We start from the raw sequence: 15,733 nt of genomic DNA, 5'->3' as shown, positions 1-15,733 counted from the left end.
GGTAATCAATCAAACTCTTTTAACAAATTGGGTTGTTTCGTTTTGTTCAATCTAACTGGTATTACGTTGGCAAAAAAATCTAATTGGTATTAAAAAAATTAATTACTCACGAGAAAATCCAAGCGACCCCACCAAACATGATTGCCGGCTTGTCCTTTTGTTTGGTCCCATAAATTCTCACCACCATCCCTTTTTTCTCCTCATCTCTCTGCAAGAAATAAATTACCATTTCACACAAACTACAAAATATTCTTTCAGTTCTTAATATAAAAACTATTTAACTAATTTGATCAAGTTAAAAAAAATTAAGTAAGTTAGTTAATTATAAAAAATATAATATATTTTTTCTAAAAATGTCATAAACATCTTCTTTAATATCTTTTCTTCTCTCTTACTTGGTTATAGTTGAAAGAGTATTCATAAAGACAATTTAAAAAATTAATAAATATAAAAAATATATCTTATATTTAGAACCAGAATTAACTTAACAATTAGGTCCTATATTAAAGACTAGGAGAGTACTATAGTACTAGCTAAGATCAAAAAATACGTTTGATGTTTATTCTTTCTAAAATGTTTTTATTGATTGTTTGACATAATGATTGTGTATTTAACGTTTTACTAACTTAATTTTGCCAAGTTAATTAACGAAAGTAAAAAAAATTAAAAAAATCAAGTAAATATAAGATATAAAGAGTAGTTGTTCCTTGTATTTAAACCCCAAAAAAGAATAATTTATTTTAGCATCAAAGTTGCAATTTCTAATTAGGAGTTTGCCCTACAAACCCAATTAGACTATACGTATTCTTTAACTTATCCCATCCACAACAATATATAGGACGGTAGGGATTAATTAATAAAATATTGGTTGTTTATACAGCAAGTCAAGTAGCAAGGGGTGGTTCTGTGAATAACCGTAGGGAAATACTGCGCGATACACGACAACACCAAAATGAAGCTGAGCCAATTCTTATCCTTAATTTTGCGTGAATGTGATGTACACATCCGACTATTAAACAAAACAATCTCTCTCATAGTAATGTCTCTAAATATAAAAACTAAATTTTATTTTTCTGAAATTTTAAACCAATATTTTCACTTTTATCCTTATGAAATATATGCCACTTGTTATTTCTCCACAATAAATTTTTAGTCATTATCTTTTATGTGTTCTCTTTACAAATAAGGATATAATTTAAAAAATAAATATATTTTACATATTTATTGCTTTTAACTAAATTTAACTAATATTTAAGTAAAATACATTGGCTAACTTTTATTTTATTTAAATTACAGCAACCTTTTTTGAAAAAATACATATAAACCTATCTTAAAATTAAAATATATGTTATACAAATCTTGTATTTTTAAACTTCTATTTCTATCCATTAAACTATTGATTGACCATTAAATTTAACTTTCAAATTTTTATTTTGACCAAAATATCTCTCTTTAATATAAACATTATTCAAACATTTATATCTATAAAAAAATAATTTTTGGTACAACAAAAAATAATTATAATACATGTATTTTCAAAATTTTCAATATGTTATAAAATTTTTAATTTTGATTATGTTATAATTTAAATGAATTATATAATTTTAATTCTTCATGAAATATTGAAACTTAATGTTTCTTTTAAATAGCTAGAAAATGTTCTAAATACTTATTTTTCATCATATAATATAAATTATGTGATTTTAGAAAATTATATAATTCATTTAAATTATAGTTTAAATTTTTTTAAAAAATTTTTGCAAACATTTATAACTTATTTAATTTGATCAATTATATATTTATTTAAATAATTAATCAAATTTCTCTTCAATATTTTTTTAACGTTTACATTAACTAAATTACTTAATTTTCTTGCCCAATATGATAAAAACATTAAATAAACAGCAATTTGTAAAAATAAAAAATAAAATTAAGGTAAAGGAGAAAATATCAAATACTTCAAGATAATTTTAGCCAAAATTTAGGGATTTAGTATTATGATGGATAAATTAGTAAATTAAAAGTATTTCAACATAAATTTTAATTAAAATTTTTTTAGAATATTCTTAACGGAGTTAACAGCTTGAATTTAAGTGTATATTTTTAAAATAAAAAATATATGTGTAATGAAAACAAAATGTAAAGGAAATCCAAGTATTTTATTCCTAATATTTTGAAGAGACGGAGTAATTTCATGAAAAATGGCAAATAAAGACCCCCAATATGTAAAATTGTGATGCGGGACTCTCAATTTGGAAAATAGTAAATAAAGACCTAATCCCATATTGTAAATATAAAATCTTGATGAAATGTCTGAAATGCCTCTCGGTTAAGTGACAAGTTAACTATAGAAAATGACAAGTTCACTTTAGCAAATGACAACTTCAATTGACCAAATTACAACTTGACTGAGAGTATATCAAATGATAAGTTGACAATGAGAAATGACAAATTCACTTTAGCAAATGATAACTTTTGTAGACCATAAATCACAACTTGGTTGAGGGACATTTCAGACATTTCACTAAAATTTTATATTTACAATATGAGATCAGATCTTTATTTACTATTTTCTAAATTGAATGTCTTAAATCACAATTTCACATATTCGAAGATCTTTATTTGCTATTTTTTCTAATTTCATTATGGAAGGAGACAAAATCGGTTGAGGAATTAATTAGGAACGTTAATGGATATCGGTTCGCATCTTTGTGGGGCCCAATTCCAAAGAAGTTGGGGGCAAAAACATTTATATTTCAAACTGTTGGGCCCAAAAACAAACAAATTACCAAAAAAGAAAACATTTCAAACTGGACCCATAAATTGGCCAGCATCTGTAATCACTTCTCACTAGCTAGAGGTTTAATGTGAAATAACATATCAACTCTATAGGAAAAATTGAGAGAAAAAATATCTTTCTTTGAAAACTGTATTGGTAAGAAAAACCGGATAAATTTTTATACATAAAAAAAATCAATATTCTGCAAATTTTGTGCATATAAAATACCAACTCTGATTTGTGTCCTTCTCACAAATCAAATTTTCAGTGAGAAATTTTTGATGAATTTTCCTTATCAATCAATTTTAATATAATTATTTATTTTTATGATTATGATCTGAAATCATGGTGTATAATAGTCCTCTGGTTCTATTTATAGGGCAGAGAGAGAAAATATTTTTTGGTCGTATTTATAGAACACTGAGTAAATTTTTGTGTGTAGATATGTAATTTTATCCTTCATTTATTATTATGTTGACTTTATTTACATGAGGTATAATGCATCTTAAATAAGGCTAAAGTTAGAAGGTTGAATTTTAAATGAGAGTTAATAAGACTTAAAGTTTTTCTTATTTGTATGAAACATGTTTGAAGTGATTTATAAATAAGATTAAAGGAGTATAATTTTTCAAGCCTCTGGGAGCTTCTCTTCCCACTGACTATATGAATATGATAGAGACATCGTGGAATTTTATGTACATGATATATTATAATATACAATTTTAAATAAACCTTGTTTGAACTTTGAACGATAGCAAAGTCAATGGCATGAAATATACATCAAACAAAAAATAAAGGGAAAAAAATCATAAAGTCGATCATTATTTAGTTGTAAATTACAATTAAAAAGGCGTAACTTGACACCACAAAACCTCACACTTACCTTTAATTATCGTTCTTTCAATATGGAGGTGCAGATCCCATATTCTATCGTCTTCTTCACTTTCTTCTGCTTTTTCTTTGTCATCCACAAGCTATCTTCTTCCACCAAACCGATCAAAACCTTACCTCCAGGGCCATGGAAATTACCTCTCATAGGAAATCTTCACCAGCTCATTGGCTCACTACCTCATCGTTCTCTAGCAAATCTTGCAAACAAGTATGGACCCTTCATGCATCTTCAACTTGGACAGCTTTCTCATATCATAGTGTCTTCACCTGAATATGCCAAAGAAATAATGAAGACCCATGATCAGATCTTCGCAAACAGACCCAGAATTCTTGCCTCTGATATCTTTGCCTATAACAGCACAGACATCGTGTTTTCCCCATATGGAAACTATTGGAGGCAACTTCGAAAGATTGGTACTTTAGAGATTTTTTCAGCAAAGAGGGTTCAATCATTCAGAAGGATTAGGGAAGAGGAGGTATCAGAACTTGTAAGGAACGTCGCTGAACATGAAGGCTCTTTCATAAACCTTAGTAGAAAAATATTCACAATCACGAATTCCATAGTTGCTAGAGCAGCCTTTGGAAAAAAGACAAAGAACGTAGAACAGATGTTGGAAATTATGGAGCAATCGATAAAGCTAAGCTCTGGGTTATCAATTTCTGATTTCTATCCTTCGCTGAAATTTGTTAGTGTTATCACTGGCACGAGAGCTCGAATGATGAAGGTTCATAGAGATGGAGATAAGGTGTTTGATGAAATCATCAGAGACCACAAAGAAAAGGAGAAAAATAATGTTGGAGAGGCAGAGGAGGATCTTGTTGATGTTCTTCTCAGGATTCAAAAGGATAATGACTTTGACATCCCCTTATCTCTTGACAATATTAAAGCTGTTCTTAAAGTTAGTTCTCTGGGGCACTTTATCATATTAGATGTTACATAACTTGATGTTTGGTACACAAAAAGCACAATAGCACCCACACACTCCTCTAATCAATTCTCTGAATTTCATGTCAGGACGTTTTCTTTGCCGGAACTGAAACATCTGCAACTACAACAGAATGGGCTATGTCAGAATTGCTCAAAAACCCAAAGGCTATGAAGGAGGCACAAGCAGAGGTACAGATACAACTAGAGTTTTGAATTTTGCTTCTGTGATTATTTATTTCTTCATACTGATTGATAAATTTAAAATTATTGAGTTGAATTATATATGAGAATTATTATATTGGCTCTACGTTAGGTAAGAAGTGTTTATGGAAACAAAGGATACGTAGATGAGTCAGAACTTCACCAGCTGAAATATGTAAATGCTGTCATCAAAGAAACTCTAAGGCTACATTCACCAGTAGCATTGTCGGTTCCAAGAGAAAATAGTGAGAGTTGTGAAATTAATGGATATGTGATACCTCCTAAGACAAAGATTATTATTAATGTTTGGGCCATTGCAAGAGATCCCAAGAATTGGAATGATCCAGAAAAATTTGAACCAAAGAGGTTTCTTGATACAATGGTTGATTATAATTTCAAAGGTTCAAATTTTGAGTATATTCCATTTGGTGCTGGAAGAAGAATATGTCCTGGATCTACATTTGCAACGCCAATTTTAGAGTTGTTACTTTCCAATTTACTTTACCATTTCAACTGGAAACTACCAAAAGGAATGAAGTTTGAGGAATTGGACATGGAGGAGTCATTTGGTGCCGCGGTAAGAAGGAAAAATGATCTGATTTTAGCTCCTATTTGCTATTATGCTTGAGTTTATACTGCGTGTGTTTATTACCCGAGTGATGTTTCGGCTGGTTCTATGTACCCTTGAATCTATATTGTGGAAGCCAAAAATGATGAATAAAAAAAATCATTTTGCAATGAATTTTTATTTTGTATTAAATTATATATTAGGTGCTTTTTTCCAAGTCATAGATTCCCAAAAGAGAGCAGCACTATAAACCTTGAAATTGCGCAAAGTAGTTGTTTGTCTTTATTAATAGCTGTCTCCAAGTCTCTCCAATATTAACTAACATTAAATTAATAAGATGTGAGTTTAAAATTTTGTATCAATTTTTATGCTCAATAATACCTTCAAAATTTTGTAACAATTTCAATTCCGTAACATTATGTGATAGTCAAACTTTACAATCAACAACTTTGTAATTCAAACTCCCCTGTTTAAAGCAGAATCTTGCGTTCCTCACGATGATAATTATATAGACTCGGGTGTAGATTTGAGGTGTCTACTGCTTCTTAATTTTTCCTAACTTTTTAATTTTTTTAATTTCCTTATATATTTTTATCATTAGATTTGATATAAAATAAATGACATTTTATTATCGACAAAAAAAATAGTACGTTTTTTATTTTTATGTCACTCGTTCATGTCGGGGAATCGTTGACTTTGCTTCGCTAGTCGGTGGCTAATTCAGCGGAGAATCTGCTATTCCAGCCTTGCCTGACATTGAATCGTTGCTTTTTTTCATTTTCATTATTCATTAATTTGACGCCCATTTGAGTTTTTAAAGTAAAATACTACCTCATATTTTAATTATAAGATTTTTTTTTAATAATCTACAAACAAGATTCTATAATTAAAATCGGATGTAGTAAAAAAGACAGTCTCCATCTCAGATGTTACGCTCTTCATGACTAGTACCACCTCAGATCCCAATTATAAGTTTGTAGTATGTAAAAATGAGATTTTATTTTATAATTAAAACTGAAAATAGTAAAAAAAAAAAAAAACAGTTGCCATCTCGGATGTTGCGCTCTCCATGACTAGTACTCTGGTTCTAATTATAATATTTTATTTGTGGTCTCCAAACAAAATGTTTTAATTAGGACAGTAGTTGGCTGTCCGTTGAGCATCGCAATCAACAATGATACTGTTCAGTCTCATTATTTGCCGGAATATTATCTACCTGGGTTTACAGATTCTCTTACCTGTGCATCCATGGCGGTCGTCCGGGAAGCGGAAGAAGATGATGACGATGGAGAGAACAAATCTGACTGGGTGTAAACAATTTCACATTAACAATGCCGTCTCACCTACCTACCTGGTAATATGTCATCTCTTACTCAGCACAACTCATCATTTAAATAACTTTAGAGATAAAATTTTAGAAGATACTCTCAGGATTTCTCATTCTTCTCATGGTCTTATCTCCAATATCAGATCAAATAATGGATGATTTAAATTTCATACTTTATAAAATTATTATTATAATATTATATAAATAAAAAAGAAAAAGGGAAAATTCCAGAAAAGGTCCCTCGAATATATAAAATCCCAGATTGGGTCCTGGAATTTCCAAAATGACAGAAAGCGTCAGTGACCCAATGTGTCATTTGACAAATCAAGAAGAATTGACAATTTTGCCCTCATTTGTATTCATTCACTATAATGATTTAAGGAATCACTATACGGGTTTAGGCATTACCTAGATTCATGTAGCGAATAACTACTCACTTTTTCATATTCAGTTGTCTTGTTATTAACTACAACTAATTTTGTAATCACTAGAACAATGTAAGTATTACCTAGAATCGTGTAGAGAATAACTACTCACTTTTTCATAGTCAGGTACCTTATTATTAACTACAACTAATCTTGTAATCACTAGAACAATGTAAGCGTTACATAGATTTGTGTAGAGAATAACTACTCACTTTTACTTAGCCAGGGACAAAATTGTCAATCGGTCTTAATTTCACAAATGACAGATTGGGTCACTGACCCTTTCTGTCATTTTGGAAATTCCAGGATCCAATCTGGGATTTCATATATTCAAGGGACCTTTTCTGGAATTTTCCCGAAGAAAAAGGTAAACACCTACTATTTAAAATATTAAATCTAAACCATTTATTTTTTAATTTAACGGTAAAAATGAGATTCTGGAAGGGGGAAAAAAAGAGAGAAAAAGGAATTACGAGAAAATTGCCGTGTTGAAAGCATGGTATATCAGGCCCAAAGCTCCGTCAAAACAAAATCAGGCGGAAAGTTCATAATAACCAACGGGGAAACATGGTCTTTATTTATCTATAATTGGATATATTTATTACAATATTATATGATGGGTTGTTTATATTATAAGCTTTTATATTTAGTAGGAGTCTTTCTTCTATCTCAATTGAAAATAAAATTCTTTGATGCTCAAAATGCCGCCTCGTTCTTTTGTCTGCTTTGCTTTCATGCCAGAATGCCGACTTGTTCTATTTTCCCCTTTTATGTCCAAAACACCAGCCTGTCCAAGACACAAATATATACACATGGATACATATTGGCGTTTTAATGTTGTCTTTTTGCATTCAAGTCGATCTTTCTTGTAGTTCACACCTCAAGTGTTGAGCATAAAAGGCATAGCCGGGCAACGCATAAAACCTCAAACTTACCTTTTGAGTACCATTCTTTCAATATGGAGATGCAGAACCCATATTCAATCATCTTCATCTTCTTCTGCTTCTTCTTTGTGATCCGCAAGCTATCTTCTTCCAGGAAACCCACCAGAAACCTACCTCCAGGGCCATGGAAATTACCCCTTATAGGAAACCTACACCAACTTGCCGGCTCACTTCCCCATCGTTCTCTCACAAATCTTGCAAACAAGTACGGACCATTCATGCATCTCCAACTAGGACAACTTTCTCATATCATAGTATCTTCACCAGAATATGCCAAAGAAATAATGAAGACACATGATCAGATCTTTGCAAATAGGCCCAAAAATCTTGCCTCTGATATCTTGACCTATAAGTGCACAGACATCATCTTTTCCCCATATGGAAACTACTGGAGGCAGCTGCGAAAGATTTGTCTGTTGGAGCTTTTCTCTAAAAGAAGGGTTCAATCATTCAAAAAAATAAGGGAAGAAGAGGTGTTGGCACTTGTGAGGAATGTCTCTAAACATGAAGGTTCTGTCATGAACCTTAGTGTAAAAATCTACGCATTCATGAATTATGTAGTCGTCAGAGCGGCGTGTGGCAAAAAGACAGAGAACGTAGAACATCTACCGCAAATAATGGAGCAATCAATAAAGGCTGGTTCTGGGTTATCCATTGATGATTTCTATCCTTCGTTGAAATTTATTAGTGTCATCACTGGGATGAGAGCTCGAGTTATGAAGTTGCACAAAGATTGTGATGAAGTGCTTGATGAAATCATTAGAGAACACAAAGAAAAGAAAGGCAATAATTTTGGAGAGGTCGAGGATGATCTAGTTGATGTTCTTCTCAAGATTCAAGCGGAGGATGACTTTGAGATCCACTTATCCCTTGACAACATTAAGGCTGTTCTTAAAGTTCGTTAGTGTGTGCACTTTATATCATATAAATGTTACATAATTAATTATGAAAGAATTGAACATCCTTTTAATTAATCAATTGTGAATCCTTTTTCAGGATGTTTTCTTTGCTGGGACCGGACATCAGCAGCTACAATTGAACGGGTAATGTCAGAATTACAGAAAAACCCAGAGGCAATGAAAGAGGCACAAGCAGAGGTACAAGTAAAATTAGAATTCTGAATACGTATTGTGATTTTGTGGACTTCGTGTGCATAAATATGATTAATTATTAGTATACTGGATTATTTATTTATTGATATACATGTAAAAAAATTGAAATTATCAGCATTTGTCTTTACATGAGACTTCATATATTGGATTTTCAGGTAAGAAGAATCTGTGGAGGCAAAGGATTTGTCGATGAATCAGAACTTCATCAATTAAAATATTTAGGTGCTGTTATCAAAGGAAGCTTCAGACTGCATCCACCTGGGGCATTGTTGGTTCCCAGAGAGAATAGTAATAGTTGTAAAATCAATGGATATGAGATACCTCCAAGAACAAGGATTATTATTAATGCTTGGGCTATTGGAAGAGATCACAAGATTTGGAATGAACCAGAGAGATTTGAACCTAAAAGGTTTCTTGATACAATGGTTGATTACAATTTCAATGGTTCAAATTTTGAGTTCATCCCATTTGGCGCGGGAAGACGAATATGTCCTGGAATTACATTTGCTATACCCACTCTAGAATTGTTACTTTCCAATTTACTTTACCATTTTGATTGGAAACTCCCCAGTAGATTGAAGCCTGAGGAAATGGACATGGATGAGTCATTTGGAGCTGCGGTAAGAAGGAAAAACAATCTGAATGTAGTTCCGATTCGCCATTTCCCTTAGGATTATATATGTGTGTGTGTGTCTTGAAGATTTGGTCTTTGCATTAATATTTAGGAAAAAATAAAAAACAAAAATTGTAGATTGAAATTGAGTTTCACTTTAGTGCTATAAAATTTATGACTAGAAAATTCATCTATATAGTAAGTTATCATTCAATGCTCATCATAGATCACTCGTGATCTAAGATGGACAATCCAAATTTAAAAATTATTTAAAATATAAAAATAATTAAATTAAATTTGAACCATTCAAAATTAATGTTATTTTTTAGATTAAGATGAGCATGACTCAATATCTTTTTTGTTAGCATAGAATATGCTCCCAAAAGTGTTCGCATTGAGCCGTTAATGCATCAGACAGTCAAGCATGAAACATTGTTTAATTAACATGCCGGAGCATGACCTTCTTTTCCAACTTTTAAGCGAGTTAAGCAAAAGATTATAGGGAAAAAAAAACTGTGATCATAACTGTACAAAAGAACGAAACAATTTTGCTCTTCCAAGTGTCTTAAAAATTTCTAATTGTCATGACTACTTCATATTGGAACGAGTTTTGGTACTCATTAAGCGTGATAAGTATTAAAATCTAGATCATTCAGATCTTAGTCTGCTGATTAGAAAATAAAATGAAGTGGATGAGCAATCCTCTCCCAACAACATGGAACAGTAAATTAATAATCATACTCCCTGAACTAATACATGGGGAATAAATCATATTAATGAGATAGGAGGGAAAAAAAAAAAGTAGGCTAAAGTATACATTTGGTCCTTTAACTTTATGTAAGGTTTTACTTTGATCCCTTAATTTTAAAAATTCAACTTTTAGTCCTTTAACCCCATAATTGTTAGCCTTAAATGATAATTTTTTGTAACAATCATGGTTGTTTTGAATATTAAACTTAATATGTTAATATTTCATAATATTCTATCAGCATTCAAGAGCTCAATATTATCATTTTTTGTTAATAGTTTTAGAGTTAGAGAAAACCTTGTATAAAGTTCAAGGACTAAAAGTATACTTTAGCTAAAAAAAAAAAAAAGCAATTTCGATATACTAATAGAGACATTTTAAATTGAAAGATATTAATTGACATTACAATTCATAAAATACTCTATATATTAAAAAATATCACTCTAGTCCTTATTATAAGTTACTTATAATTCATTCTCATATATCAAGAAAAGTATTAAATTGACAAAAAAAATTTAAATTTATTCTTTTTAAAGTTTTTTCTCTCTGAATTTACAAATCATTCTCATCTCTCTCTCTCTTTCTAACCAGAATTTATTAAGAGTAAAACTGGGGGGAAAATCATTAAACACCCTATAAGTAACTTATAAGAAGGGCGAGAGTGGTAAGACTTAGATTTTGATTAAAATATATATCTGTTGCTTGAATAACCTGAAAACAAATCCAACATGAGGCCAGGGCCGTTAAGGACGAACGAGTTCTATATATAATTATATGCACGCATACACAGGGCAGGGCAGGGCAGCAAATTCATTAACCTAAACTACTGATAAATTGAATTGAATATAATTTTTATATTTTGGTTTAAAAACGGACAAACGCACGACAACAAACAATGGTCCCATAATTTCTATGATAGACAATAATTCCCATATAGATGACGAAAGTAGAAGCCATGATACATAAGGGACTTGTTTGGAATAATTTGTTAGTGGCTTTTCAAACGTGATTACGGAATACGAGATAAATATGTAAAATGAGTTTTGTCTTGACTTACATGAAATGTATTTATAAGTGTTTTTCATCGCTATCCCAAACAGGCCCATCCAGGGACAATGTACTACAATTACACAATATCACGTGCATCACATGGGTGCAAAGCTTATCCTAAAGGAAAAATCAGAAAAAAGACCTTAGAAATTGAAAAAAATGTGAATAGCGACCCATTACAACATGAGTTTTGACAAAAATTGATAAATAAATGACAACAATTTTTATAAACAGGTCTTTGCATGTAATTTTTCAATTTTCAAAGTAATTTTTCCTATCCTAATTATAAGGGGTTATTTAATTGATAAAGAAATAGACTAACTTTTTATATTATGTTATTAATTAAGAATTAGAAAAGCAAACTTATAACAGGTTTTTGTATGACATAAGATCACTGGAAAACATTACATCTATTTACTTATAGTGATATGACACGTTGAAAAACATAACCTGTATATATTCCCCCTTCAAGTACTGTAGTAATTCAATGGCGTGAAATATACGTTAAAACAAAGAGTAAAGGATAAATCATACAGTCAATCTTCATTACGTATGTATAAATTATAATTCAAAAACTCCCAAGTGTTGAGTTATAAAATCAGGCTGACAACGCAAAACCTATCAGTTAGCTTTAATTACCATTCCTTCAATAAGCATATACAGATCCCATATTCTATCATCTTCTTCACTTTCTTCTGCTTCTTTGTGATCATAAGCTATCTTCTTCAAAGAAACCCTCCAAAAACCTACCAGCAGGTCCGTGGAAATTACCACTCATCGGAAACCTACACCAACTTGCTGGCTCACTACCCCATCCTTCTCTCACAAATCTCGCAAACAAGTACGGCCCCTTCATGCACCTTCAATTTGGACAGGTTTCTCATATCATAGTGTCTTCACCAGAATATGCCAAAGAAATAATGAAGACCCATGATCAAATCTTTGCAAATAGGCCCAAAAATCTTGCCTCTGATCTTTTGACCTACAGTAGCATAGACATCATTTTTTCCTCTTATGGAAACTATTGGAGGCAACTTCGAAAGATTTGTCTCTTGGAGCTTTTCTCCAAACGAAGGGTTCAATCATTCAAGGACATAAGGGAAGAGGAAGTATTAGCACTTGTGAGGGATATCTCTGAACATGAAGGTTCTGTCATGAATCTTAGTGGAAAAATCTACGCATTCATGAATTATGTAGTTGTGAGAGCGGCTTGTGGAAAAAAGACAAAGAATGTAGAACACTTGCTGCAAACAATGGAAGAATCAATAATGCTAGGCTCTGGGTTATCCATTGATGATTTCTATCCTTCGCTGAAATTTATTAGCGTCATCACTGGGATGAGAGATCGAACTATGAAGTTGCACAAAGATCGTGATGGAGTGTTTGATGAAATCATTAGAGAACACAAAGAAAAGAAAGGAAATAATTTCGGAGAAGTCCGAGATGATCTAGTTGATGTTCTTCTCAAGATTCAAGAGGACAATGACCTTGAGATCCAGTTATCTTTTGACAACATTAAAGCTGTTCTTAAAGTTAGTATGTGGTCAATATATCATATAAATGTTACATAATTAGTAATTTTATACACAAGAAAACATGCACATCCTTCTGATTAATTACGTGAATCCCTTTTCAGGATGTTTTCTTTGCTGGAACTGAAGCAACAGCAACTACAGCAGAGTGGGCTGTGTCAGAATTACTCAAAAACCCAAAGGCAATGAAAGAGGCACAAGCAGAGGTATAGACACTATTTGAATTTTGAATTTTTTAGGCTGTGTGTAAATTTGTCTCTTAATATAGTGGTTACTGCTCCGGTCTTTAATATAAGACCTAGTTAGAGAGTTAATGTTAGTCCTAAATATAAGACCTATTTCATATAACTATCAAATTTTTTTTCTAAATTAACCTTGTTGATGTTGCCTCAACAATGATCAAGTAAGAGGGGGAGGAAGAGAATTAAAAAGATGTTTAGAGTGTTTTAGAAAAACACATATCATATTAACTTATTTAACTAATATCCTTAATCTACTCAAATTAGTTAATTAGGTTTTATAGTAAAAACCGAAAAAGTATTTCTTTATTGATATTGATTTATAGACCTACATATGAGAACTATTTTTTGTTTTACATTAGGTAAGAAGAGTTTATGGAGGCAAGGAATTTATAGACGAATCAGAACTTCATCAACTAAAATATTTACATACTATTATCAATGAAACCTTGAGGCTGCATCCACCCGCGGCACTATTGATTCCAAGGGAGAATAGTGAGAGTTGTGAAATCAATGGATATAAGATACCTCGTGGGACAAGGGTTATTATTAATGCCTGGGCCATCGGCAGAGATCCCAAAATTTGGAATGAACCAGAGAGATTTGAACCAAAGCGGTTCATTGATACAATGGTAGATTACAACTTCAACGGTTCAAACTTTGAGTACATACCATTTGGTACTGGAAGAATGTGTCCTGGAATCACTTTTGCGGCACCTGTTCTAGAATTGTTGCTTTCCAATTTGCTTTACCACTTTGATTGGAAACTTCCGAAGGAGATGAAACCTGAGGAATCGGCGATGGATGAGTCATTTGGGGTCACAGTTAGAAGGAAAAACAATCTGAATATAGTCCCTATTAGCTTTTCCTCTAATAAGGGTTATATGTGATTATTTCCTAGATGATGCTTTGGCTGGTGTTAGATATCCTTGGATATATATTGCGGAGGCAAAAATCAATAATAAAAAAATAATATAGTTCCGTATTTAGTACCCATCATTTTGCCTAAACAAATAAATTAAATATTGTACGATCATATACTTTTAAAAAGTGAGCAGTAAAAGAGATTAAAATCGCGTAAACCATATTTGTTTTCTTTATCAACTCTATCCAAAATTTTACAATATTATTTAGAATTAAAATAAGGCTAATTTTCATATAATCCATGCAAATAATTCATTACGAGTTTAATTATGACAGTTCCGTGTACTTCCAATAATTTTCGTTTCTTGAAATGGTCCATTCATATTCAGATTAAAAAAAAAAAGAAATGGTCCATTCATAATGTGTGTGTGATTGTGTGTATCGCCACTATCTTGATTATCTAATTAACAATCTCAAGATTCGAGAAATGATATAAAGTTGAGCGAATTGAATTAAATATAATTAGTTGAAATCAATTATTGATTTTGGTTATAGTTTCATTTATGTTTGATTTGAGTGTCATTGTTGTCACGAAAGTTGATGTTAACTTTTACCTTATTTTTCGGTGTACTAATTCAAACAAAGTGATATGTTCAATTAAAGTAATGTATGGCTTTCGATTATTTTATTTTACTGCCACAAACAACTTCCTTTTTATTAGAAACAAATACAAAACGACACTTCTTCATGTATAGTAGCTAAGGAACGAGACAAACAAACAAAAACAGATTGATAATTCGATAGCTGAAATATTATATAACATGCATGAATCACGCGAGAATTAAAGAAAAAGAAATATTCATTAATATTACATTTCTATGTTATCTTATTTTATTACCACGAACAGCTGAATTTTATTGGAACCATATGAATGAACTCACTGAGCACACGTATCCGTCTAACGATAAATGTGAATCCCTTTTTTCAATAAAGTGGAAGCAATGTTTTATTGACATTTTTGAAGTCTGTCTAATTGTATAAATATTATTCTTACAAAAATAATGGATTAGTTATCTATTCATTTTGATTCATAAATATGAAAATGCAGTTAATCATGTTTATATCAGCATATGTTGCGGTGTACATGGCCAAAAGCTAGCTTTCTTTGGCGAATAAATTTCAACGACTACAACGACTTATAATTTTTAAAGCACTTGGCAGCTTTTTATTACTATCGACGGCAGCTGACTATGATATAGACATTGTGGAATTAATAAATGAGATAACATAAAATTATCAATACTAAGCTGGCAAAAAAATCACCAATAATGAACTTTGTTTAAACTGTAGCAAGTCAATGGCATGAAATTTACAACAAAACAAAAATAAAGAAAAAAAATCATATTGTTGATCTTTATTTTACTTATACATTATTCAATTCACACCAACAACAAAAGGCGTAACTTGACAAAGCAAAACCCCGCACTTAACTTTATCATTCTTTCATTATAT

General features: G+C 31.2%; 2 protein-coding genes across 2 annotated transcripts; both read left to right on the top strand.

The window, feature by feature from the left end:
• The first annotated feature begins 3,664 nt into the window (after window positions 1-3,664).
• LOC114755094 (cytochrome P450 71D10-like) lies at window positions 3,665-5,531 on the top strand. Its single transcript, XM_028943965.1, has 3 exons — window positions 3,665-4,569; window positions 4,686-4,787; window positions 4,912-5,531. Exons 1-3 carry the CDS (start codon window positions 3,685-3,687, stop codon window positions 5,425-5,427), a joined length of 1,503 nt encoding a protein of 500 aa, XP_028799798.1. The 5' UTR covers window positions 3,665-3,684; the 3' UTR covers window positions 5,428-5,531.
• A 2,546-nt stretch (window positions 5,532-8,077) lies between these two features.
• Window positions 8,078-14,247, top strand: LOC114755124 (cytochrome P450 71D10-like). The gene is made up of 6 exons (XM_028943999.1): window positions 8,078-8,963; window positions 9,060-9,160; window positions 9,331-9,795; window positions 12,303-13,118; window positions 13,223-13,324; window positions 13,720-14,247. The coding sequence occupies exons 1-6, from the start codon at window positions 8,078-8,080 to the stop codon at window positions 14,245-14,247; spliced, it is 2,898 nt and encodes a 965-aa protein (XP_028799832.1).
• The last annotated feature ends 1,486 nt before the right edge of the window (window positions 14,248-15,733 follow it).

Source organism: Neltuma alba, unplaced genomic scaffold (genome assembly GCF_004799145.2).
Source record: "Neltuma alba isolate B1F8T4 unplaced genomic scaffold, ASM479914v2 tig00010231_pilon, whole genome shotgun sequence".
Lineage (NCBI taxonomy): Eukaryota > Viridiplantae > Streptophyta > Magnoliopsida > Fabales > Fabaceae > Neltuma > Neltuma alba.
Note: the sequence above shows the minus strand (reverse complement) of the source record. Positions and strands in the feature narration are given on the sequence as shown.

What these genes read in the sequence shown, in the direction of transcription:
- LOC114755094 (XM_028943965.1), top strand. Translation starts at nt 3,685, where the DNA reads ATGGAGGTGCAGATCCCATATTCTATCGTCTTCTTCACTTTCTTCTGC. An exon ending in ATATTAAAGCTGTTCTTAAA is followed by an intron (nt 4,570 to 4,685) that starts GTTAGTTCTCTG and finishes ATTTCATGTCAG; the next exon opens with GACGTTTTCTTTGCCGGAAC. An exon ending in TGAAGGAGGCACAAGCAGAG is followed by an intron (nt 4,788 to 4,911) that starts GTACAGATACAA and finishes GCTCTACGTTAG; the next exon opens with GTAAGAAGTGTTTATGGAAA.
- LOC114755124 (XM_028943999.1), top strand. Translation starts at nt 8,078, where the DNA reads ATGGAGATGCAGAACCCATATTCAATCATCTTCATCTTCTTCTGCTTC. An exon ending in TGAAAGAGGCACAAGCAGAG is followed by an intron (nt 9,161 to 9,330) that starts GTACAAGTAAAA and finishes TTGGATTTTCAG; the next exon opens with GTAAGAAGAATCTGTGGAGG. An exon ending in TGAAAGAGGCACAAGCAGAG is followed by an intron (nt 13,325 to 13,719) that starts GTATAGACACTA and finishes GTTTTACATTAG; the next exon opens with GTAAGAAGAGTTTATGGAGG.